The 26,939-nt window shown below is 42.5% G+C and overlaps 1 protein-coding gene and 1 long non-coding RNA gene across 2 annotated transcripts; one reads left to right on the forward strand and one right to left on the reverse strand.

Annotated features, from left to right (window-relative positions):
- Positions 1 to 321: 321 nt before the first annotated feature.
- Positions 322 to 3,550, reverse strand: LOC101440673 (Golgi-associated RAB2 interactor protein 3-like). The gene is made up of 2 exons (XM_058306327.2): positions 2,852 to 3,550; positions 322 to 2,148 (listed from the first exon to the last, which is right to left on the reverse strand). Exons 1-2 carry the CDS (start codon positions 3,506 to 3,508, stop codon positions 424 to 426), a joined length of 2,382 nt encoding a protein of 793 aa, XP_058162310.1. The 5' UTR covers positions 3,509 to 3,550; the 3' UTR covers positions 322 to 423.
- Positions 3,551 to 13,780: 10,230 nt separating this feature from the next.
- LOC131280214 (uncharacterized) lies at positions 13,781 to 26,456 on the forward strand. Its single transcript, XR_009187765.2, has 3 exons — positions 13,781 to 14,068; positions 24,783 to 24,996; positions 26,213 to 26,456. It is a non-coding gene; the product is annotated as an uncharacterized lncRNA (long non-coding RNA).
- Positions 26,457 to 26,939: the final 483 nt, after the last annotated feature.

The raw sequence follows: 26,939 nt of genomic DNA on the forward strand, positions 1-26,939 counted from the left end.
TCTACGGACTAGACTGAATATCCAGTTCAGGGACCTTCAGGGAGAAGGGGATGGGGAGATGGTGGCGGCAGTGCCTCCCAGCTGGCACATAGTCTGTGACTTGCAGCCATAGCCTTGGGCAACCAAAGGAGGAAAGGGGTTGCAGCCAAGCAGAGCGCGCACCCTGGCTCTGTGGAGCACGAGTGGGCTCTGGGGTTCTGCTTGGCTGAAGGCTGAGGTCTCAAGCTGCCTCACATTTGACATCACAGAACCCCCTGTGACGTCACTAACAGGCTATGGGGATGTAGAAATTCAAACAGAGCATTTCTTTGGAGTTGTATGGCTTCCTTTATTATTTATTTAAACTGCAAAGAGAGCTGGAATTGGCTCTCTAGGGATACTTCCCTGAGCTCTGGTCTCCGTTGCAGCTTCCTGCTCTGGCTCCTATTTAAAGGGTTTGGCTTCAAAGATGATTGTCTCCATGGTCTCAGACGTCAGGGTTCCAGAGATCAGCTCCTGGCCCTGCTCTGCTTTCTCCACGGTGGTCTCTATGTTGCACCTCTCCACAGTCTTGGCCACAATGTCCATCTCTTTATCTTGGGCTTTTGAACCGACCTTGAAGCTCCTCAAGAAAGTACTAATCCTACTAGATTTCTTACTTACAGAGGCCGAACTAATTGTCGACAGGCTCTTCCCCAGTTTGGGAGCCGTCCTTGACTCCTTCCTGGAGGGGCTGTGGCTGACACTTTTGTGAGAGGAGGAGCTGTGTCCTTTGCGCCTTCGGCGGCTATGGCCTTTTTCTTTTTTGTCATCTTTTGTGGCTTCATGGCTGGCTACAGACCGGTGGGAGGATGATTTTCGGCTTGACTTGTGTCCCCCTGTCTTGCGGCGACTCTCACCTGTCCTGTGGTGTCGGGAACTGTTCTTAGAGACATGTCTGTCCTTTTCCCTTCTTTCCTTTTTCTCCTGGGTTTCAGCCCTGGGATGGGAGGCTCTCTGGCTTCCATCCCGTTCACTCATATAGCCTTCACTCTGTAAGGTTGAGACGAGGGGTCTTTCAACGCTTCCTACAGCGGACTTCCTGGTAGTCCCTGCCATCACCACACTCACGCTGCTCCCTTGGGTGGTAGCCGCTGCTGACGTGTTGGAAGTAGCCACTGAAGTTGTGCTTGCAGCCCTCACCAAGACCACGTTGGCACCCTCTGAGGACATGCCAGCCGCCATGGCCTTGCTGGACCCGCTTTCTCTTGGGCCCTTAGCAGCTGCTCCTGCCAGGGTCGCATTTGCCTGTCTTGGTCCTGTGGACTTGGTTGCTGCCATGCTCATCGAGCCCACTGCAGGACTTGCGGCTGTCCCTGCTACAGCGACATTTGTGGTGGAGGCCATTCTTGCTGCAGTTGCCCCTGCTGCCACGGTGCCTGCTGCGGAGCCCGCCATCGCCCCTGCCATCACAGGGCCTGCTCCAGAGCCCGCCATTGCCCCTGCTGCTGCGGTGCCTGCTGCGGAGCCTGTTGTTGTCGACCCTGCTGCTGCAGTGCCTGCTGCGGAGCCCACCATCGCCCCTGCCATCGCAGGGTCTGCTCCAGATCCCACCATTACCCCTGCTGCTGCGGTGCCTGCTGCAGATCCCGTTGTTGTCGACCCTGCTGCTGCAGTGCCTGCTGCGGAGCCCGCCATCGCCCCTGCCATCGCAGGGCCTGCTCCAGAGCCCGCCATTGCCCCTGCTGCTGCGGTGCCTGCTGCAGAGCCTGTTGTTGTCGACCCTGCTGCTGCAGTGCCTGCTGCGGAGCCCGCCATCACCCCTGCCATCGTGGCGCCTGCTGCGGAGCCCCTCGTTGTTGACCCTGCTGCTGCGGTGCCTGCTGTGGAGCCCGCCATCGCCCCTGCCATCGCGGCTCCTGCTGCAGAGCCCACCATTGCCCCTGTCATCATGGTGCCTGCTGCAGAGCCCGTTGTCATCCCTGCAACCACGGTGCCTCCTACGGGGCCAGTTGTTGCCCCCGCTGCTGCCCCTTTTCTGGCAGGCCCTGGAGATTTCGTGACTGAAGAGTGGAAGGCATGTTGGATTCCTTCTCCCCCAGCATAAGCAGCTGAGGTGGCTCCAGATACCTCATGGAGCTTGTGAAGCCTGACCTCATTCTGATTGCCTTCTCCTTGGGTCACTGCACTCTGTGCCAAGAGGAGGAAAAACAGGTGAGATAAGACAAAGACCAGAGCAGTCTGCTCCTCGCTCAACCTAGAGCTATGTAATTCAAGGACTTATAATTAGATGAACCTTTGAAATCAAGTCCAAGCTACTATGTGGTGCAAGAATCCTGTCTACACCACCCCTGTCAAGTGGTTACTCAGTTTTATTTGAAGAATTCCAGTACCAGGGCAAGCACCAGTATAATTTCCTCAGCCTTGTATGCAATTGTGCATGTGTGTATGCTCTCATGGTTTGAACTCATTTACCCAAAAATCAGTGCCTGACAGTAATGGGAGACAGATCTTGGCTCAAAGCAAGAAGGGATTTTCTAGTTGTTAAAAATGTTCCCAAATGGACAAAACTACCTAGAGTGAGACAGTAAGGATTCGAGAAGGACTGGACAAACAGGATGCTATAGAGGGGATTACAACCCAGGGAGAGAGGAGAGCAGCTGGTAGCTAACTAAGGTCTTTCTGAAATTCACGTGCGGGGAACTTTTGAGAAGCACTCGGACCCTCCAGCCTGTTAAGTTCCCTAGTGTTGGTTCATGTGGTTCTGAGCCCTTTCGAACGCAAGTCATTCCTCAGGAGAGCCTCCGAGAGCACCAAAGATTTCCTTGGGCCTACTTTTAGCTGCTCTCCCAAATCACCTGACCCCACGTTTTGAGTCTCTACAGTTGCTTACCAGTAGGCTTCTATCATCCTCTGTCAAACACCCCGATGTGATGGTTGCATCCCCAGTGTCAAGGGTTGGAATACTGCTGTAACTCTCCACTGGTGGTCTCAGAAGGTAAATAAGTTTCTCCCAATAACTAAAGAGATCTTCTCGGGCATCTGAAGAGGGACACAGCTGCAGATAAAAAGTTCGGCCAGTGGCAAGCTTCACGCGCAATTGCTGTTTGTCTCGATTGTGGACCGAGATCTTGACGAACTTCAAAGGAAGCAGCCTGGTGAGCTCTAAGTTCTTTGTGGCCTTGCGGCCCCTTCTCTTGATGATCCGGTCAGGTACAGAGTGCTCCTCACACGCCTTAACTGGTCGGGCCAGCAGCATGACATCAGGTAGTGGGAGGATGGGGCTGGTGGATGCGATGCCCACGGTCACCATTCTGACACGGTTGTGCACATCAGTCACCTCTCCCTTTTTGCTGATCTGGATGAAGTCACTCTCAAACATTGGTGCATACTTGAATATATCATATTCTCCCCCCTTGTACAGTTGTTGTTGCAGGTTCCCCATGGAGGTACTGAACACCCCCGTTGATCGGTAGCCGTGGGCCGTGTAATAAGGTAACATACATTCACTGCTCATGGTCTCTTCATTCGGGACAGCTCTGCCAGCCATAAATCCTGTCCCCGAGAGAGGGAGCAAAGGCAACTGCCCATCTGCCTCCAGGGCTTCTGCCTATATCTCCTCACACCACCACATTTATCCCTACTATCCTTTGTGACCTGTCACCATCACATATCCCTTTGTCCCAGCCTCCAAACAGCTACCCCCTCAGGGCAGGGCTGCCAGCCTTCCAGACCAGAGCAGTCTGCTCCTCTCTCAACCTGGAGGTGAGCAATTCAAGGGCTTATAATTAGATGAACCTTTGAAACCAAGTCCAAGCTACCATTTGATGCAGGAATCCTGTCTACACCACCCCTGTCAAGTGGTTACTCAGTTTTGTTCGAAGAATTCCAGTTCCAGGGCAAGCACCAGTATATTTCCTCAGCCTTGTATGCTTCAATTTTACACATTTGTGCTCATATCTCTGCAGGACAGATTCCTAGGAGGGAGATTGCTGGGTCAAGGGATACATACATTTTAGATTGTAGTGGCTACCAACCAGTTGTGCATGTGTGTATGCTCACATGGTTTGAACTCATTTACCCAAAAATCTGCCTGACAGTAATGGGAAGACAGATCTTGGCTCAAAGGAAGAAGGGATTTTCTAGTTGTTAAAAATGTCCCCAAATGGACAAAACTACCTAGGGTGAGACAGTAAGGATTCGAGAATGGACTGGACAGACAGGATGCAGTAGAGGGCATTACAACCCAGGGAGAGAGGAGAGCAGCTGGTAGCTAAGGTCTTTCTGAAATTCACGTGCGGGACACTTTTGAGAAGCACTCGGACCCTCCAGCCTGTTAAATTTCCTAGTGTTGGCGAAAATACAGCTCCTACTGGGACAGGGAGACTGACCATAAGTAAAGAATTTATTTATTGATAAGCTTTCCCAGTGGAGGGGGTCTGAAGAACAGACTTCAATCCCCCCACCAGCATGGTGGGGTTCTCAAGAGAGACTTCAGCCCACCCCTGGAAGGGGAGGACTTGAATTTATACAGAACTTTCCTAGCCAGGAAATGATAGTGGGAGGGGGATTGAGGGTCCAAGTGAGAGGTAGTGGGAGAGGGTTGAGGGAGTTCTATGACTTCTTGGAATGCTGCAGGACAAATGTTTCTTTTCATCTGTAAGGTTTTAAAGGTTTGTAAATAGTGAAGTTTCCTGTTTCTGTGTCCCTCTGATATGCAGGTAGAGGTAGTAAAGATCTTCTCCCTCTGACATGCAGATGGTGAAAATCTCTATCTCCCTTTACTCCTTTCTATACAGGGTTCCTTTGTTTAACTTGTGGAAAAGTGCCACACGGGGAAGGGAGTTTACCTTTTTCCCAATGCATATCAGGGGAACTGAGGTACAGCTTGTTAATTATTGCAAACCTCTAACATTCCTAACTCTTTGTTTATATATATATATGTGTGTGTGTGTATTTATATTTATATATATTTAATATATATATATATTTATATATATATATATATATATAGGGGGACCTGGGTATTGGGTTGTAAGGTACTGGGCAGGATGGGAGAGTAAGGGGATTTGGGGCGTTGGCTCTATCAGACTACTTCCTGCTGTCAAGGGGCGAAGAAAAGAAATTTTTTTCCATCCTGTACAGTGGACTGTGGTCTTAGGTTCCTCAGGCATTGATATTGTTCACACAGCAGAACATTTACGTATTTCTGGATTATTGACTGTATGATTCGGTGTATGAATTGGGCAAGAAGCTGTAAGAGACAAGGACCAAAAAGAAGCAGCAGCAATACTGTTAATAATGATATTATAATGCATAAAAGGATTGATTTTATGAGTGAAGAAAAACAAAAAAAGAATGAGGATAGCCATGACTAATTTCTGTAATTATTATTTTGGGTATTCCAAATGATTTCTATATATATTTTTTAAGACTTTAAGGTTTTTTGATCTGACCAGTTCTGTTAATGTAAAAACAACAAGTTTCATTTATGATTGCACAGGTGCCTAGTACATCATGTTGGATTAGGGACGGGGTAGGGGTTTGGGATTATTTGTTATCTGTTATTGGGGCAGGGGAGGCCTGAAATTCCCAACTCTTTTTGATATGGTTGGAGGGGAGAGGGAGAGCAGGAAGGCGTTGTGGGATTTAGTTACTGTTTTTCTTTTGGTGCTGAGATGTTTTGGCTTCTGGCACAGCGGCTGGCACTATATTTTTGCAGCAGGAGAAGATCATGTACATGATCATGAGTGACATCTTGGACGGCTATCTGAATAAACTGAGTTATTGCATGAAGATGTGTGGACCTGCTGATAGGAGGAGAATGAGAGTTATAATTGTGGTAAGGATAGGGATTAATTAGGAATTTTGGGGTGGGCTGTGAGGTTATCACTTTCAGGAGTCTGAGGAGAAGGAATGATAAGATTATACATTGAGCATTAAACAACAGCATTAACGGTTGACAGTGAAATTACATGATTTGATGGGCTTATACATATAGAATTTTAGCTGAAATAGGAGACTGTAGATTATTAACTGTGGCTTTATAATAGTGTTTTGAGTGATTTTTTAATGAATTTAAGATTTCCAACCAGCAGAGCTGCATAGATGAGTATGGTGATCAAAATGACCACATTTTTCCCAGTTTATAGTTTGAAGTATAGGCAACAGCAAATTATTATTACTTCCCTTTTTGGGCGTGGAGCAGGTGGCACTTTAATTTGTAATTTAGACTTAGTCCATTATTTTACAAGGTTACAAGGTTTACAGTTACAAGGTTACATGAGTTCCGTTGCAGGGCCTGCAGCAATGAAAACATACTTCACCCCTTCCGAGTGAGAGAGGGGACCGATGTAATCCACTTGCCATCGTGCTACTGGAGCCTGTGCTTGGCCAGTATGTTTCATCCAGTGAGGTAGTTGCCACAGTCATTGGAGTGAACACGATGGACACTCGTGGGTGATGTTCATGAGCTGCTGTGAGTGACAGGCAGTTGGAACTGCTGGACTAGGCACCACAAGGTCTAGTATCCATGATGTTTGACTTTTCGGTGCAGCCACTCTGCTGCTTTTTGGGTTTCAATAGTATGGCTCTGGATCTTCGTGAGAGAATCTGCCTTAACAGTTCCAAGACAGATGTTAGAGGGGGCAGGGACATGATAGACAGCTACCTGTCACTGCTGGCAGGCGTTCCAGATGTTCTTCCACAGATTTCTCTTTTTTATAGTGGGCAGCTTAAGACAGTTCATTGTTTTTGTTTTGCACTTTGGTTTTTCTTGCAATTGTGACTAAAACTTAAGTGGTATTTGTTTAGAAAGTTGCCTTTGCCACAAACCCCACCCAAAGCCAATACTGGTACGGGCTACATCCAACTTACAGGGTAAGTTAAGATCCACCCCCTTACTGCTTGAGCCTGTGTTATTGTTTTAAAAGCAGCCTGCTGGGGTGGGGGGAGCTCTCGATTCCATGCACAACTTTTTCTGATTAGCACATATAATGGTTTTTTAATATGTGAGTTAAATGAGTGATGAAGGGTTTTCAGTATCCCAATAATATGAGAAAACATTATATTTACAACAGAGGGTACAGTTTTTGTTTTATTTAACTAAACACCATTTAAGAATGTGATAGACAGTCAGGACTTTGTAGCTTGTCCTAATTGTTTAGGCTCTTAAGATAAACCAGTTGTTTTACTTTAGAACAAAATTATTATTTGTCCTTAACACTAAAACACATTGTATATGCTTTACATAAGTTATTAAAATGATTTTGGAAAGCAAATTTTATAACATGCAATTATCATGATTAAATTAATTAGGTATTTTATTTTAGCAATGCAAAAAGACTATTTTTCTTATTACTTTATGAAAATTTAAGATTTCCAATGGAATTAAAATTATTTTTTCTCTATTACCATTGTAATATGCAGATTGAGGTGGCTTTTAATCGTCAATACAGTTTCTGTTTGAGGATGACTTTCTGTAATTAGTTATTTGAATATTTCAGTTTAAGCAACGCTTTACAAACTTTTTATAACCATTTATAACCGCATAGAGTATAGTTATTTTATTTTAAGACAAACTCCGCCTTCACAGAACACATTCCCTTACTCAATGCTACCACAATACCTTCTATAATTTGCCATCTGCATTCAAGTTTTGTTTTACATACTTTCATTTTGATTTTGTGAAAACCAGTCATCTTATTTTAGGATAAAACATATGTCTTGAGCAAACTTATCAACTTTCAGTCAACATTCTTACAAACTTTTCACTTCTTTCAATACCTTACATTTCATTCTGTGAAGAAAAATAAACTTTATTTTAATTTAGGCAAGAACCATTTTTTAGGAAGAGATTTGTAGCAATTTTATCAGTTATACCTACTTACTAATATAAGCGCTTGTTTAATTTTTGGCCATTTGAATAGAGCTCTTGTAGAAATTAATATTACAATCTGGAAGTATTAAAATATATATTGGCAGTGAACAAACAGAAAAACACATGAAGAGTTTTGGCACACAGACAGAAACATAAAGTTCATTAATTTGACTAATAATTTTTACTCCTTTGGTATGGTTATTTTACTGCCTTAATATTTTTTGGAATCAGTGTTGTTTGTAATATGTGACTTTGTTTTTGGAAATACGTTTACTACTAATCAGCAACAGTAAGGAATATTTGAGCACGATAAATGCAGATAAATTTTAACAGTTTAGATAGACAGATATTTAGCACATATATTTTAGATTATTGCTTTTTAGGAATATACTTCGACTTAGGAGTCAGCTCAAAACTTACTTGTAAGAAGTGAGCAATTATCGGTTAAGGAAGGTTATTAGGAACAGCTGGGTATTGGTTCAGAGGAATAGGGTCTGAGAAGGTGTTTGATTTGGGAGAGATGAGATTGAGAAGGGGATGTGCTTTCTGCCTCAGCCACTTCCTGGAGAGGGAGAACAGGAGCTGGGGAAGGAGCCTGGAGAGTGGGGAGTTGGGCCTGAGAGTGGTGGTGGGTGGGGAGAAGGGAGCAGGTCTACAGGGAGATGTGGGGGCACTGGAGGAGGATGGAGTAAGCTGGGGGTGCTGATGAGACATATGGCAATAGAGGAGGGACGTGATGGGAGAGATCTGAGTTGGAAGAAGGGTTTTCTGTGTACAGATGGCAAGGAGGGGTGGGGAGAGGAGACAAGCTCCAGCTCCAGTTCCTGTACAAGGAGGGGAGAGAGTTGGGGTGGAAGGTAGTGAGGACCAGAGGGGGAAGAGAGGGAGTTCGTGGATGTGATGTCCGTGGAATATATGGAGGAAGTGCAGGGGGAGTCTGATCAGCTGGATCAAAGTCGAGGTTTTGGGGGGGATTTGGGGAGCAGAAAGGAGGAAGAAGAAAGCCTTGGAAGAGGTTTTCGGTGTAAAAGAATAACAGGATACAAAGATGAGAGAAGGCCTGAGTGTAAGGAATCTCACATGCCTGCCACTGCTCTAGATAAAGTTTTTTAAGTTTTGAAGAACTTGGGAATTAAAAGTGCATTGATTTTCATTGTTCAATTGGTCTTGCAGCCACACAGAGGTCGAATAGAAAATGAGTTTTTTAGGTCTGATGTCTTCTTCCAGGTACAGAGTTTTAAGGTTATGAAGAAGACAGCCCAAAAGCGTGGATTTTTGGAGGACCAAACTTAAATTCCCCATTTTAGGTGGCTTGGGTAAGATTAAGGACTTTTAGAATGGGGGAGATTCTGAGTTAGACAGGCGTCCCCAAATCAGTCAAATATTTCCAAGGAAATGAGAAACCGCTCTTGGAGCCTGACGTTTCTGGAGCCAAGGGGTTTCTTCCCACAAGGACGCAGGCCTCCCGCCCGCCGTGGCCCTTGGGGAACAGTGAGGATCCTGACCTAGCGCTAGGTTTTCCCAGTGGGTTGTCCTGGACAATGGAAAAGGAGAGAGAGAGAGACAGCAGTATCCTCCAGTGGAGAAATCCTTAACTCACCCGCCGAGGTTCAATGTCCGGTGTTGGATGGGCCTTCAGCCATGGCAGAGGGGAGATTCCTCACTAGTCAATCAGTCTCAACATGACCCCAGTCCTGGGTTTTGGCACCACATGTTGGTGAAAATGCAGCTCTTACTGGGACACAGAGACTGATTGACCATAAGCAAAGAATTTATTTATTGAGAAACTCTCCCAGTGGAGAGGGTCTGAAGAACAGACTTCAGTCCCCCCACCAGCATGGTGGGGGTCTGAAGAGAGACTTCAGCCCACTCCTGGAAGGAGGGCATTTGAATTTATATAGAACTTTCCTAGGCGGGGGAATACTAGTTAGTGGGAGGGGGTTAAGGGTCCAAGTGAGGTAGTGGGAGAGGGTTAAGGGAGTCTATGGCTTCGTGGAATGCTGCAGGAACAAATGTTTCTTTTGATCTGTAAGGTTTTAAAGGGTTTGTAAATAGTGAAGTTTTCTGTTTCTGTCTCCCTCTGATGTGTAGGTAGAGGTAGTAAAAATCTCCTTCTCCCTCTGACATGCAGATGGTGAAAATCTCTATCTCCCTTTACTCCTGTCTCTACGGGGTTCCTTTGTTTAACCTGTGGAAAAGCACCACACAGGGAAGGGAGTTTACCTTTTTCCCAATGCATATCAGGGGAACTGAGGTGCAGCTTGTAAATTGTTGCAAACCTCTAACACCTACTGTTGGTTGATGTGGTTCTGAGCCCTTTCAAACGCAACACATTCCTCAGGAGAGCCTCCGAGAGCACCAAAGATTTCCTCGGACCTACTTTTAGCTGCTCTCCCAAGTCATCTGACCCCATTTTTTTAAACGAAGGTAAGGTTAGTTTAGAATTTACACTTACAATAATTGGTTGAGGCTAAATTCACCCAGTTATAATTTCAGTTATTATCCTTCTGCTGTTTTATAATATAAATGCATCTATAAATGATCTTAACTCTTAGTTACAGTTTTCATTAAGCTTTAACCTTAAGGTGAATTGGATACCTTTATTAATTAAGTTACAAGAATTTTATTAGTAACAATTCTGTGAAGTTCTGCCTTTTCCTAGTAATGGAACAAGTTCTCATCTACAAGTTATGCATATACTTCCCAGCAAGAGAGTACTGGCATTTCAAGATTCATTTTTAAACTACCTTTTACCATGAATTCTTAGGCACCAGCAACTGACAAAAGCCAAACACAGATTTTAAAGTTGAGGTTTATCCCTTTTTTTTTTTGCTCTGTAGTTTCACAACCCTGAAGTCCCCAGCTAGACCATTAGAAAGGCTGTCAAGTGATTAGAGGCCCATTGTTTTCAAGGGATAGCCTCCTTCCTTTAGACAAATTTACAGCTTTAAAACATTTCAAAGCATTTTTACATAGTTTCACAGAACCTGGGCAGAATGCAAACTTATTTTGACCTTTAACACCCTAGGGAGGGAACTTTATTGCATTTACTTTGATCCTGCTCTGCATCCCCTTCACCTCCTCCCTTCCAGGCAGTCCGGTGGGTGCACAGCAATCAAATAGGAATGTGGCTTATGAATAGAAGGTGTGGACTCACTGGAAAGGGGCAAGCCACTCCCCCCTTTCCAGCTTACCGCCAAAACGGGCGGAAAGAACCTACTCAAATTCAGCACCCCTCCCAGGAACCCAGCCACCCTGACTGGGGCCAGTCCCAACAAACCTGGGTGCATGGCGCAGACACGGACGGCCCCCAAACCCCAGCAAAGGGGCAGACCAGAGACGAGACAGCAGGGCATGCGCGAACATCCAGACTCTACAGTTTTGCCTTATAATCAATTTACCCCTTTGCCAATGGCAAGGGAGGGTTCCAGCTCAAACAAATTCTACCATTTACATAACCACACAACTCCAACACCAGCACTGAGCTGACACAGACAGAAGCACAAAGGTCACTGATCTGACCCACAAGTTCTATATATATCTTTTTCAGCACAGCTGCCCCTGCAGCCATTACAAACCTTAGAAAGAGAGAACACTTAACATTATCTTCTGGTATAAAGTGAATTCATTCGCAATTCAGCACCATAACAAAAGATTCCAGCTAGAACTTTTTCACCATTTAACTTTACACCCAGACCAAGCTTCACTAGAAAAGCCGATTCATTTTCCTGTAACCAAGTTTTTCAAAATCCAGACCAATTTCCAGGATGTTAGGACTCAAAAGTATAAACATCCTTTCCCATCATAATCAAGCCTCTTCTCTTTCAGCAGAGACAATACCAGTATCAGATTCTAACATGCAGTTAGACAAACCCAAAATATCAGGCTTTTTCCTTTTTTTCCTCCTTTTTCCAGACCTAGAGAAAATGACTTTCCCCCAAATTTCTGGAGGTACTGGGGTTCTCTTGGGAGGTAATCAGCTTCCCTCCCCAGCAATTAAAGCTAGGGTTCTCCTCACTGTGCTCCCCAGGGACTCTTACTTCCATGTTCAGAGTTCCTTTTCATTCCCAGAATTTCTTCTCTACAGACCTTCCATTGCCCTCAATTTTCATCGGGAAAATTCTGGTGGAGCCCATGTCTTTTCTGGATTAAATTTAATCCAGGGGCGCCCATATGATTGGGGTTCACCCGAGTCCTCTGGCTTCCTCAAGGATCTGGAAGGGGTAGCAAAATGCTACCATCTCTGGCCATCACTTGTAATCCCGGGAGAGCCCCCATTAATGTTGTAGAAGTTGAGAGGTTCAATTATTTGCATGTAGTAAGGCAGGACTCAGGAATAATTTTTGGGAAGGAAAAATGATTTATTTACAACTGGCCAGGCTCAGAGCTTCTCATTCCAAAATCTGAGCCCCGAACAAGATTTTTGAGTTCCTTTTACACAGAGGAAGGGCCAAATGGTTCTTCGTTTCATGCTCAATAGGCTTGAATTAGCATATATCTTCCACATCCTAGGTAAGCTTTTAGCATGGACTTCATACATTCTAGGTAAACTTTTAGCATATTTGATTTGCATTTTCCCTGAATATTTAAAGTTTACAGAGTTTGCATTGCTAAACTGTTTCCCAGGACTGGAGTTGTTGCCATGGTCACCAAAAGCAGGGCTGCAGCCTCTCACTGACCCACACCCACAAGTCAGGACACAGACCACTTAGGTTATCTATGAAGATATGAACCCATAGCCCACGTCACAGCTAGAAAACTAAAACATATACATACACATACACATATATACATACACACATGTATTCTGAATGTAAGTCCTTTGTCAGATATGCATTTTGTAAATATTTTCTCTCAATCTATGGCTAATCTTTTCATTTTCTTAACAATGTCTTCCAAAGAGCAGAAGTTTTTTAATGCCAAAGGAGTTCTATTTATTAATTGTCTTCCTTTAAGGTTCAGGCTTTTTATATCCTATCTAAGAACCTTTGCCTAACCCAAGTTCATAAAGATTTTTCCCTTATATTTCCTTCAAGAAGTTTTACAATATTAAGTTTTACAGTTAAATCAATATGATTCTTTTCAAGTTAATTTTATAAATGATGTGAAGGGTTGAAATTATTTTTTTCACGTGGCAGTCCAATAATTCCAGCACCATTTACCTCTTATTTTGTGGGTCTCAACACCTCTTTGATTGGTAGACAGTTACATAAATAATAAACTCTGAGCTCTTGTTAGTCAATTACATTGTTTCTCTGGCTTACAGATCCAAAGAGAAGGAGTAAAAAATAAAAAAAATAAAATAAAATTTAAAAATTTTTTTCAAAAGAGAGGGAGTGGAAGCTAGCAAATTAATTTTTTTACCACCAGCCCCTGCTCCTTCCTATCATGTATATTGTTTAAATGATGCACTTTGAATGAGAGTTATCTCTAATGCACTGTTTCCTGCAGTCTTCAGTAGTTTCAAATCTTATCCATGGTTTTATTTTTGTCTTTGTCATTTCAGTGTCATAAATGACCTTTTCACTAACAGCAGAGACTTATGCGCAGCAGATGGGTAGAATATTTGCCTAGTTTGCTTTGCCTGCTACATCAATCCCCAACAGCAGAGGGCAGCAGTAGCCCTGGCATTTGGGAGAGGGCAGCAGTAGCCCTGGCACTTGGGAACTATTCCCAGTTTAAATTTTACTAAGAGATTTGTGCCCCAAATAGGGAGTCTACAGAAGGACATTGTCAGTTATCTCTTGCAGACTGAGGAACTGAAAATGTATATCAGATCCTACAAAAAGGCAGGTAAGAACTTTTTTAATTAATTAATTAATTAATTAATTTCTCTCTCCTTCCCCCCCAACCCCGGTTGTCTGTTCTCTGTGTCTCTTTGCTGCGTCTTCTTTGTCCACTTCTGTTGTTGTCAGCGGCACTGGAATCTGTGTTTCTTTTTGTTGCATCCTCTTGTTGTGTCAGCTCTCCCTGTGTGCAGCACCATTCCTGGGCAGGCTGCACTTTCTTTCGTGCTGGATGGCTCTGCTGGGCGGCTCTCCTTACGGGGCGGACTCCCTGCACGTGAGGCTCCCCTACACGAGGACACCCCTGCATGGCATGGCACTCCTTATGCGCATCAGCACTGTGCGTGGGCCAGCTCCACAAGGATCAAGGAGGCCCAGGGTTTGAACCGTGGACCTTCTATGTGGTAGACGGACACCCTGACCACTGGGTGAAATCTGCCACCAGGTAAGAACTTTTGAATTATTTATTGTAGCTGTTACTGTAGTTAAACTGTATATTTACATTATTTTGTGGAATTTCCCCCCCAAAAAATAATACCCATGCCTTTGCCATACCTCTTCATTGAAGCATCATAAAACTTACCCATTTTAATAGTTTTTTGATTGATTTTCTACACACCCTCAAAAGAATCTGGGTTATGTCCAATCCAGTTAAGGCCCTCTCAAATGTGACCTTCTCCAAAAGGTTTTCCCAAGTTTACCCAAATAACAGTTACCTCTATACCCATGCTTAGCCCCTTTTTTGTACTTCTTGCAGCACTTCTCCACTTTAACTTATAATTAGGCCACTTTATTTCCATGACTATAAGTAAGTTCCTGATTTCTAGGGCCATCGGCTTCAACAGTTTCCAACACTATTTTGCACATGGCCAGTGCTGAATATATTTCTGTTGAAAGATAGATATTAAACAAAAGCAAAAGAAAGAAAATATTTCCATGCTTCCTGAATGGTGAGTGTGTACAAACATGGCCTGCCTGCTGTCAGGATTGCTTCACATGAGGACCAGGGCTAGGATAAGGCCAGTGAGGCAATCACTCAGGTGCAAAATAAAGGGGAAAAGGAGAAAAACTCAGAAATCAAGATAAACATACTTTAAAAATCAAAATTAAGACAAAAAATACATGATGGACAAAATATTAAAATGTGAACTAAAGACAGGATCAGTGTCAGGTTCATATACCATGTATTACTCAGCCAAAGGGGTGCTGATGCAAAATACCAGAAGTTGGTTGGTTTTTATAAAGGGTATTTATTTGGAGTAAGATCTTACAGATGCCAGACCATAAAGCATAATTTACCTCCCTCACCAAAGTGTATTTCCATGTATTGGAGCAAGATGGCTGCCAATGTCTGCCAGGGTTCAGGCTTCCTGGCTTCCTCTCTTTCCAGGTCTTGCTTCTCTCTGGGCTCATGTCCTCTGTTTTCTTTTCCTGTTTATTCACTTCCCAGGGTTTCTGCCATGCCTATGGAGCCATCCCTATTCCTCTGTGTTCTTCTCCTGGTTGAGGTCCTCTCTTCCCAGGGCTTGCTTCTCTTTCCTCTGTGTGCTTACTTCCCAGGGCTCTAGCTCAAGATTCCAGCATCAAACTCCAAATCAAAACTCCAACTTCAAAATCTCCAACTCTGTCCTTTGCCATGCCTTTAATCTGTGAGTCCCCACCCACCAAGGGGCTGAGACTCAATGCCCTACTATTGTGGCCCAGTAAAAGCCCTAATCATAATTTACTCATGGCCAGGTACAGACCAGTTTACAAACATAAACCAACATCTGTTTTTGGAATTCATAACTATATCAAACTGCTACATACCACCATTCAAAGAGTAGAGGTGGTCCTTTCATAGAACTCTAGCATTCAAAGACTGGAATTATTTTTCCTGAAGACATGGATAGTAATACACTCTTACACAGGTTTTTAGAATTCAGTGATGCATTTATTTTTAATAAATTCACTCATTTATCCAATATTTATTGCCCACCCACTAAATGCCAGCTGCTGTGCTAGGTACTATTGGATGCAGTGGTCCAGCCATTGCAAGCCTGGTGCTGCTTCTCTGCAGTTAACTGAAAAAGTCTTTACCCACTTGTCTCCACCCTGGCTCAGGTCCAAAATGAACTTCGCTTAGAACCCTGGGCCTCCAAAAGATGGAAAAAAGGTTTTATGAGTTTAGACCATTCTGGGCCCATTTCCTTCATGGAAACTCCTGTGTTGATGTCTTACACAGGATCTTCTTTCTGAGTGTACTTTCCTGTGTCTCTTTATTTTCCTTCATCTGCAACATATGAATCCCAATTTTTCTTCCATGTGTTAACTTGGGTGAGGACCCCTCCAATTTAGTCCTGTGGAACAGAGTAGAGAAAGCTCTGGGCTGAATTCAACCAGCCTAATGTGTAACCAGGGCAAGCCACATATTCTCTCAGTAAAAGGGGAGCTTCAGGCAAGCCTGCTTCCCAGGTGTCCACTGAGGTGAAGGGGTAGCCAAACTGTTGGTGCTTCTGGCTGTTCACCTTAGCCCCCCATTCAACCAGAGCACCTCCTCCTTCATCTATTTTGCTTATTAGGTTCAAAGTAAGATTTCACACACAAAAAGTCATTATATCAAAGGTTTGAAAACCACTTGTTTTTGTTTCCTTAGCTGCTCGGGCAAATAGCAGGCAATGGTTCAGCTTAAACAATGGGAATTTATTTGTTCACAGTTTGAGTCTAAAAGAAAGTCCAAATGAAGGTATCATCAAGCTGATGCTTTCTGCTTGAAGACTGTGGCATTCTGGGGCTGGCAACTGGCTGCCCTTGGTCCTTGGCATGTCACATGGCAAGACACATGGTGGCCTCTCTTGGTCTCCCCCTTCTCTTCCAGGTTCCTTTGATGTTCACCCCTCTAGCTGTTCCTTCTGTGGCTTTCTATCTTTCTGACTGAACTTCATTCTGCTTATAAAGGACTCCAATAATAGGATTAAGCCCCAACCTGATTTAGGTGAGACACATCTTAACTGAAGTAACCTCATCAAAAGGTCCTATTTACACGGAGTTCACATCCCAGGAATGGATTGTTTAAGAACATGTTTTACTGGGGTACATACAGTTCTAAATCACCACATTACTGAATCACAGTATATCTTAAGTTTTCTTCTACACTTGACATTGGCTTTATTAGTCTCTCCTTGGCTTTTTTTTTTTAAAGATTTCTTTTTCCCCCCTCCTCTGGCCCCACCCCACCCCCATTGTTTTGCTCTCTGTGTCTATTTGCTGTGTGTTCTTCTGTGTACACTTGCATTCTTATCATGTGGCACTGGGAAACTGTTGTGTTTTTTTTGCGTCATCTTGCTGCGTCCGCTCTCCATGTGTGTAGCGCCACTCCTGGCGCAGGCTGCGCTTTTGTCATGCAGGGCAACTCTCCTTGCGGGGTGCACTCTTGAGCGTGGGGTAACCCTATGCAAGGGACACCCCTGCATGGTACGGCACTCCTTGCACGCGGCAGCATGGCACATGGGCCAGCTCACCACACGGGTCAGGAGGCCCTGGGTATGGAAACCTTGGACCCTCCATATGGTAGGCGGACACTCTTATCGGTTGAGCCACAACTGCTTCCCTCTCCTTTGCTTTTATTACTGATTATATGCAAACTAGATATGGCAGTCTCATACATCTCAAAGAATATTTGAAGAACCTCATATGGTAAGGGAAAGAAAAAAAATTTTCTTCCCAGGGGATCAGGAAAAAGCTCTGTTATTCCATAACCAGTCCACTTTCTTTAAACTTTTTGAGATAATTGTAGATCCAAATGAAGTTGTAAGAAATAATACAGAGAAATCCTTGTTCAGTTTGCCTCAAGGGTAACATCTTGTAAAAATATATTGATAGTCAGCAAGAAGTAACTACAGAAGAATGACCATCACCCCTCAACCCCCTTAAGAATAAGGGTGTACTAGCCCATGCGCAGTGCTGATGCATGCAAGAAGTGCCTTGCCACACAGGGTGACCCCCGTGTCGGGGAGCCCCATGCACAAGGAGTATGCCCTGTAAGGAGAGCCACCCCACACCCAAAAAGTGCAGCCTGCCCAGGAATGGCACCACACACAGGGAGAGCTGACCCAGCAAGATGACACAACAAAAAGAAACACAGATTCCCGGTGCCGCTGATAAGGATAGAAGCAGACACAGAAGAACACACAGAGCGCAGACAACTGGGGGCGGGGGAAGAAGGGGAGAGAAATAAAAAATAAATCTTTAAAAAAAAAAAAAGGAATAAGGATGTGAATTGCCTGAGGGGGGGAGTTGAGGTGTGGGTTAGCATGGTGAAAGTGGGAAGGCAGCTGGCCAACCGACAACATGGCCAACAGATAACATGACCGAGAGACCCTGCGGAGACCTTGACCTCAACTTCGAGGTCCCGAGGGAAGGCCCTGGATATTCCAAACAGGCCTCACCTTTGACCCCCACCATTGGTGGAGTAACCAATAACAGCTGGGGCCCTTCCCCTAATTATTAGCAAGATGAGGAATAATTAATAGTTTAAAAGGTGACCATACAAACCAAGACTTGCTCTCTCTGCCTAGAGGAGGCCACACCAAATCTCAGTGCGTATTTCCATCCTTCTCTCCCATTTCTTAGCAAGCTCTGTTCTTTCCCTCCATTTCCCAATAAATTCTTTTTATTGGTCTAACAACAACAACAAAAAATGTATATGTGTGTGTATATGTATATATACATATACATACATATACACATACACATATATATGTTGTGATATTGTACAATATTATAGTATATTGATATTGATATATTCAAGATACAGAAAAGTTCCCTCATCACAAGGATCACTCCTTCTATATCTACGCCCACTATTCTCCTGCCCCTATCCCATCCTTAACCCATGGCAATCACTAATCTGGTCTCCATTTCTAGAGAATGTTATATAAATGGAACCACACGATATGTAAAGTTTTGGGACTGGCTTTTTCAAGCAGTGTAATTCTCTGGGGATGTGCCAAGAGTTGATTCCTTTTTATTGTTGACTAGTATTTCATGGTGTGCACATAGCACAAAATGTTTGACTAGTCAATCCTTGAAGGACATCTGAGCTGTTTCCAGTTTGGAGCTGTTATGAAGAAAGCCACTATAAACATTTGCATATGTGTTTTTGCATGGACACAAACCTTCATTTCTCTGCAATAAATGTACAGGAATGTAATTGCTGAGTCATATGATAGTTTCATGTTCAGGTTGTTAAGAAACTGCCAGTCTCTTCTCCAGAGTAACTAAACAACTTCACTTTCCCACCAGCAATGCATGAAGAGTCCAGGGTCTCAGGCTTCTTATCAGCATTTGGTGTTGTCACTATTTTTTTTAGCCATTTTGATAGGTGCATAATGATCCCTCATTGTGGTTTTTAATTTACATTTCCTTAATGTCTAATGATGCTGAACATTTTTCATGTGCCTCTTTTTTTGTCATCTGTATATCCTCTTCTTTGAAATTTCTCTTCATGTCTTTTGCCCAAAAGACAGACTGGTAGATAGTAGATAGATGTAAGCTAGATGATTGGTAGAGATTTATTATAGGAATTGGCTCATGCAGAAGTGGGGATTGGCAAGTCCAACCTCCATAGGGCAGGCTAGAAGGTGATGTGAATTCCCCAGAAGTTAGCTGGCAAAAGTAAAGATAGAAAGTCTTTCCGATTGCCAAAATCCTCAATTCTCACTTTAACGACTCCAATTGATTAGATGAAGTGATTTCTCTCATTGCTGAAGGCAATGTCCTTTGTTGATTATATATATAATCAGTCATAGATGCAATCATCTCTCTATGATTTAAGTCTATGAAATATCCTCACAGTAATAATCAGGCCCAGTTGTTTGCTTGACCATGCAACTGCATATCATAACCTAGCTAAGCTGACATATGAAATTAACCATCACGTGTGGTTTACAAACATTTTCTCCCCATTTTGTAGCTTGTCTTTTTGTCCCCTCAACAGAGTCTTTCTCAAAGAAGAAGTTTTTAATTTTGATGAAGGTCAAGTCATTACATTTTTCTTTCCTAGATCATGTTTTGGTATCAAATCTAAGAGCTCTTTACTTAGTCTTACACCCCAAAGATTATTTGCTATCTTTTTTTCTAAAAGATTTTTAGTTTTACATTTTACATTTAAGTCTGCGATCCATTTTTAGTTAATTTTTTAATAAGGTGTGAGACTAGGTCAAGATTCATTTTCTTGCCTATGGGTGTCCAGTTGCTCCAGGACCATTTGTTGAAATAGCTATCTTTCCTCCATTGAATTGCTTTTGTACTTTTGTGAAGAATCTGTTGGATGTATTTGGGTGGATCTATTTTTGGGCTCTCAGTTCAGTTCTATTAATCTATGTTCCCCTCCCTCTTCCAAAATTGCCATTTTGATTGATTACTGTAACATGTAATAAGTCTTGAAATTGGGTAGTCTATTTCCCCCACTTTATTCTTCTTTTACAAAATTGTTTTAGCTTTTCCCATTCCTTTACTTTTCCATATAAATTTTATAATATTCTTTTCTATATCTACCAAAGCTCTTGCTGGGTTTTTGATAGGAATTGTGTTAAATCTGTATATCAGTTTAATTATGTTGATATTTTCAATCCATGAGCATTGTATGTCTCTCCATTTATTTATATCCTCTTTGATTTCTTTCATTAGCATTATGTCATTTTTAGTATACAAGTCCTACACAACTTTAAGTAGATTTACACACAAGTATTTCATTTTTTGAGCAATTATAAATGGTGTTATAGCTTTAATTTTGGTGTCCATGTGTTCATTGTAGGTACATAACAATATAGTTAATTTTATCCTGTGACTTGCTGAGTTCACTTTTTATTTCTAGAAAATTTTGTATATATTCCTTGGCATTTTCTATGTAGATAATCATATTCTCAGCAAATAAGGACAGTTTTTCTTCTTGCTTTCTGATCTGTATGCCTTTTATTGTCTTATTGCACAACGTGAAACTTTTAACCCTATGTTGAAAAAGAGTGGTGAGAGCAGTCATCTTTGCCTCATTCTGATCTTAGGGGGAAAGCATTCAGTCTTTCACCACGAAATATATGTTAGCTGTAGGTTTTTTAAAGATGCTTTTTATCAAGTGGAGGAAGTTTTCCACTATTTCAGTTTTTCTGAGAGTTTTTATCATGAATGGTGTTGAATTTTATCTCATACTTTTCTGCATCAATTGATATGATCATATAATTTTTCTTCTGTAGCCGGTTAATATGATGCATTGCATCAGTTGACTTTTGAAAGGTGAATCTGCCTTGCATCTCTGGAATAAATGTACTTGGTCATGGTATATAATTCTTTTTGCATGTTACTGAATTCTATTTCTTAATATTTTATTAAGGATTTTTGTGTATATTAATAGGAGATATTGGTCTGTAGTTTCAATTTTTTTTTTTGGTACTTTGGTTTTGGGATCAGGATAATACTAGCATTATAAAATGAATAGGAAGTTCTCTCTCCTCCTGTATATTCTGTAAAAGTGTGTAGAATTGGTGTTTATTCTTCATTAAGCATTATGTAGAGTCCTCCAGTGAAATCTTCTGTGTCTGAAAAAAATTTTTTTTCAGAATTTTTAAATTACAAATTCAATTTCCTTAAAAGCTATAGGGATAATCAAATTATCTAATATTGGTTGTTTTGGTAGTTTGTGTTTGTATTAGTTTCCTAGGACAGCCACAACAAAGTACTACAAACTTGGTCACTTAACACAACAGAAAGTTATTTTTTTGCAGTTTGTTGGTTTTACATGCAGTTCACAGGGGTCCAAGTCATCAGACAGTAAGACTTTCCACAAGTCCTTCCTAGATAACTGCATTTCCAATCCTGACTTGCAAGAAAATGGCTGCCAAATTCCAGGTTTAGCTAAGTCCTCACAGAGGGCACTATCCTCTGCGACCTTGTTTTCTGAAACTTGGAATTTCCCGAACCATCAATTTCTGGTTTCTTTGTGCCCAGTAATTGAGGTGCTCAGCTTATCTCTTTTCTCACCCATTTTTCTATAAGCTGCAAGGAGAAACTTCACCACATTTCCCACAATTACTTTGGAAATCTCCTCAGCTAAATGTCTAAGGTCATAATTTTCAAATTCTGCCTTTCATTCTAACGTTAGGAGTCAATTTTGCCAAGTTCTCTGCCACTTTTAAACAAAAATCACCTCTCCTCCAGTTTCTAATAACATATTCCTCATTTCCATCTAAGGTCTTATCTGAACTACCTTTAGTGTCCTTATTTTTACCACCAGTCTCTTCAAAGCAATCTAGGCCTTTTCTATCAAGCATCTCATAATTTCTTCAAAAAATACTCCTTACCCATTTATAAAGCCTTTCCAACATTTTTGGTAATTGCAAACAGCACAACCCCACTGTCTGAGTAACAATTTCTGTCTTAGTTTGCCAAAGGGCTGCCAATGAAAAGTACCAGAAACATGTTGGCTTTTATTAAGAGGAGTTATTTGGGTAAAAGCTTACAGTTCTGAGGCCATAAAATGTTTTGAGATGGAGCTTAGTGGGCAGAATGTTTATTAAGGAGTGCCCTTAGGACCAGCACCTGTTGAAGAAGAAAGACATAAACTGGAGGGGAGTAAACAGAGGGAGAAGTTGAGCTGTGTCAGTTGGAAGACTCTCACTTCCGGACTTTAAGTCATGGTACTGCCATGAGCATAGACATTTAGGCCAATGGAACCAAACTGAATGTTCAGAAACAGACTCTCACATCTATGGTCAATGATTTTTTTTTTTAATAAACTACTAACCTAACTAAACCAGTAGTCCTTTTTTTTAAAGATTTATTTTATTTATTTATCCTCACCACCACCCCCATGCCACTTGCTCACTGTCTGCTCCCTGTGTCCACTCACTGTGCGTTCTTCTATGTCTTCTTGTCTCCCTTTGTTGCGTCATCTTGCTGTGCAAGCTGTCCATGGGAATGGGCCATCACCTCTCCACAGGCGCGGGCTGTCAGCTCTCCATGGGTGCAGACCAGCTTGCCTTCACAAGGAGGCCCTGGGAAGCAAACCCAGGTCCTCCCATATGGTAGACAGGAACCCAATTGGTTGAGCCACATCTGCTTCCCTGGCCAATGATTTTTGACAAGCTTATCAAGCCCACCCAGCTGGGGCAAAACAGTCTATTCAATAAATGGTTCTGGGATAATTGGATATCCATATCTAAAAGAAATAAAGAGGGCTGCTATCTCATACCTTATACAAAAATTAACTCAAAATGGATTAAAGATCTAAATATAAAGCAAGAGCCATAAAACTTCTGGGAGAAAATGTAGGAATACATCTTCAGGACCTGATGGTAAAGTCAAGGACTTTGCCAAGAAGATGAAAAGGCAGCCTACTATGCATATAGGGTTTATAAAAATGTTCATATGCTCATTGGGTATTGACATAGTGGGTAGAGTTTCACACAACAACTGAGGGAGTGCTGAGTTCCCATTCGGGGAAACTCTGTCACACTCCCCAGTGGAGCAGCAATAATCCCCCAAGTACAAGGGCAAAGCCCAGTGAAGAAAGATGGTCCAATGATGGGCCCTTGATACTCATGACTATGCTTATGAGTTACCTCCTGAGAACCTCCATGTTACTCAAATGTGGCCACTCTCTAAGCCAAAGTCAGTATGTAAATGCATTAACTTCTCCCCCAGTGTGGGACATGACTCCTGGGGATGAGCCTCTCTGGTGCCGCAGGATTGCTACCAAGCCCCAGCTGGTGATGCTACTAGAAAAAAACCTTGAACAAAAGAGGGAAATGGGGGCACTGATGTGGCTCAGTGTTTGAGCTCCGGCATCCCACATAAGAGGTCCCAGGTTCAATTCCTGGCCCTGGTAGCTCAAAAAAAAAAGGGTGAGGGGAGGGAATGGTAAAGACAAATGAGTTTATATGGCTAAGAGACTTCAAAATGAGTTGGGAGGTCATCAGAGGGGTCATGCTTATGCACATCTCAGCAGGATCTCAGAGTCAGCCAAAGTAGATACAACCCCAGGTAGGGGTGCTCCTGAGGGCTACCGAGACACACAGGTCCTACACTCATTACAGATGGCTCTGGAGTTCAGTGCCTTGTCAGTGGGCCCGACTTTGGAATTTGTGCTCCGAGTGTGATGGAGTTGGACTCAGATGTGACCTCTCTATGCATGCCTCTTCTTTCACTTTTACTGAACCTGTGGTTGGCGCTGGGGATGGTGTATGCTCAGGAGACTTGAATCTCTGAACTGTCCATGTGCCAGCTGGCCCTGAGCCTCAGCAGAGTTGCAACATCTATAATCCAGTTCATTGGACTTACCCAGGTCAGCTAACAGGGAGGTGAGGATGGCTAACCACCACAGCAGGGAACCAAGAGAGTCTACAGCTACAAGCAGGAGAATTCCATCCATCAGCCATGTGGAATCTAAGCCTCCTTTCGATTTAGAGGTAGAATGGACATCCCCATCTCAGGATCCTCAGGATGGAGGAATAAAATATGGATTAGAGTGGACTTACTAGTATTCTACTATAGAATTATTGTGGCTCTAGCAATGGAAGAAATTAAATCACTGATGTGGTGACAGTGGCCATAGGAGTTGCTGAAAGCAGGGAGAGGGAAAAAGAGGTGTGATATTGGGACATTTTCTGGACTTGGAGTTGTCCTCAGTGACATTGCAGGCACAGATGGAGGATATTATATATCCTGCCATAACCCATTTAATGGACTGAGAGAGAGTGTAAACTACAATGTAAACTATAATCCATGCTGTGCAGCAGTGCTCTAAAATGTACTCATCAAATGTAATGAATATGCCACACTAATGAAATAAGTTGTCAATGTGGGAGGAGTGGGGGGTGTGGGGAGTGGGGTATATGGGAACCTTTTATATTTTTAATGTAACATTTTGTGTGATCTATGTATTTAAATAACAATAATAATTTTAAAAATGGAAAAAGAAAGGCAGCCTACTCAATGGGAGGAAATATTTGGAAACCTCATATCTGATAATGGTTTGATTTCCATGCTATAGCAGTTTTGATATTGTTTATGAATTCCAAAATTAGATATGAGATTGTATTTATAAACTGGTCTCTATATTAAATTGTATTAAATTCAGAGGTTTCATTTTTACTTGATTAAATTATGATTAATTCAACTCACAGAGAAACTGCACAGCAGAGGAGAGAGTTGGAGTTTTGATGCTGGAGAACCGGGAAGTAAATACACAGAGAAGGAGATATGTGAGGAAAGAGAGAAGGCTCCATTAGACATGGCAGAGGCTCTGGGAAGAGAATGAGCCTGATAGTCTACAGCTGACCTTGTGAAGAGAGCAGAGCAGCAGAGCCTGGAAAGAAGTGTTCATCAACAGATGAATAGGTAAACAAAATGTGGTATATATATTTGATGAAATACTATGCTGCTGTAAGAAAAAATGAAATTGGGACACATATAACAGCATGAATGAACCTTGATGACATTATGCTGAGTGAAATAAGCCAGACACAAAGGATAAAAATTGAATGATCTCACTAACAGAAAACAGATATGAAGAATAAGCACATCGAGTCAAAATCTAGAGTATTGGGCACTAGGATATAGGATGAGAACTGAGGTTATAGGATGAGAGCTGAGCAGAAGTACTGATGCTTAATGTATATAGAATTTTTAATTAGCTTGACTGTGACAGTGTGGAAATGGATAAAGCTGATGATGATACATTATAATGAGTATAACTAACATGGCTGATTTATAAATATGATTGTGGCTAAAAGGATAGTCCGGGGGTTTGTTAATTGAAAGAAAGCTAGAGAATAATCTAGGGACTGAATAATACAGAGAACCAGATGGTGGATGAGGATTGTGATTAATAGTACAAATACAAAAATGTTCTTCTATGAACTAGAACAAATAGAGATCACTGTATTTTTGTCAGCCAAAGGGGTGCCTATGCAAAGTACCAGAAATCCACTGGCTATAGAGAGTATTTATTTGGGGTTAAAGCTTAGTTACAGGGACATACAGTGTCCAACTCAAGGTTGCTTTCTCACCAAAGTCAGTTGCTGCATGTTGAAGCAAGGTGGTTGCTGATGTCTGCCTGGTCTCTCCTTCCTGGATTTCCTCTTTTTCTTGGTATAGGGCGCTTGTCTTTCCGGGCTTTCTATATCAGCTGCAAACTAAAACAGGCAAATGGTCCATCTCTCCCCCCACGCCCCAGGATCAAACATGACAGTGCTCTCTCTCTTCCTCTGTCTTTTTGAATGAGTGTCAGATTATATCAGCACACCAATGGGGCAGGGACTCAACCTGAGTGGCACTCTACTGACGTGGTCTAATCAAGGCCCTGATCTTAACAGATAATTTAAACAAGGACATCTAGCTGGATCTAATACAATCAAAGGGCGTCTTTCTCTTTTGGGGATTCATAAATAATTTCGAACTGCCACAAACACTATTTTAAGATGGTAAGAACATGGTGATGCATGGGTAAAATGCAATTAAGTATCTTATGGACTATAGTTAACAGCAATATTGTAATATTCTTGCATCAATGTCAAAGATCAATAATAGGGGGTTATGGGGTTTTTTCTTTTAGACTAAGGAAAATGTCCTAAAAATTTACTGGGGCAATGACTGAACAACTCTGTGACAAAAGTGAGAGCCACTGAGTGTACACTTTGGATGGATTGTACAAGGCATAGGGCTGTATAACACAGTGAACCATGTGGTAGGTAATGAACTGTGGTTAACAGTACAAATATGAAAGTGTTCTCTCATGAACTATAACAAATGTATGGTGTTAATAATAGGGAGGTATGGAAAAATATAACTAATGTAACCTATGGACCGTAGTTAATAATAATATATATTTTTTAAAACAACATTTTTAAAAAGATTTATTTATTTATTTATTTATTTCTCTCCCCTCCCCCCCTCAACCCTGGTTGTCTGTTCTCTGTGTCTATTTGCTACGTCTTCTTTGCCCACTTCTGTTGTTGTCAGCGGGAATCTGTGTTTCTTTTTGTTGTGTCATCTTGTAGTGTCAGCTCTCTGTGTGTGCGGCACCATTCCTGGGCAGGCTGCACTTTCTTTCGCACTGGGCGGCTCTCCTTATGGGGTGCACTCCTTGCATGTGGGGCTCCCCTATGCGGGGGACACCCCTGCGTGGCATGGCACTCATTGCGCGCATCAGCACTGCACATGGGCCAGCTCCACACGGGTCAAGGAGGCCCGGGGTTTGAACTACGGTCCTCCCATGTGGTAGACAGACGCCCTAACCACTGGGCCAAGTCCGCTGCCTAATAGTAATGTTTTGATAATGT

This window comes from Dasypus novemcinctus, chromosome 2, assembly GCF_030445035.2.
Source record: "Dasypus novemcinctus isolate mDasNov1 chromosome 2, mDasNov1.1.hap2, whole genome shotgun sequence".
Lineage (NCBI taxonomy): Eukaryota > Metazoa > Chordata > Mammalia > Cingulata > Dasypodidae > Dasypus > Dasypus novemcinctus.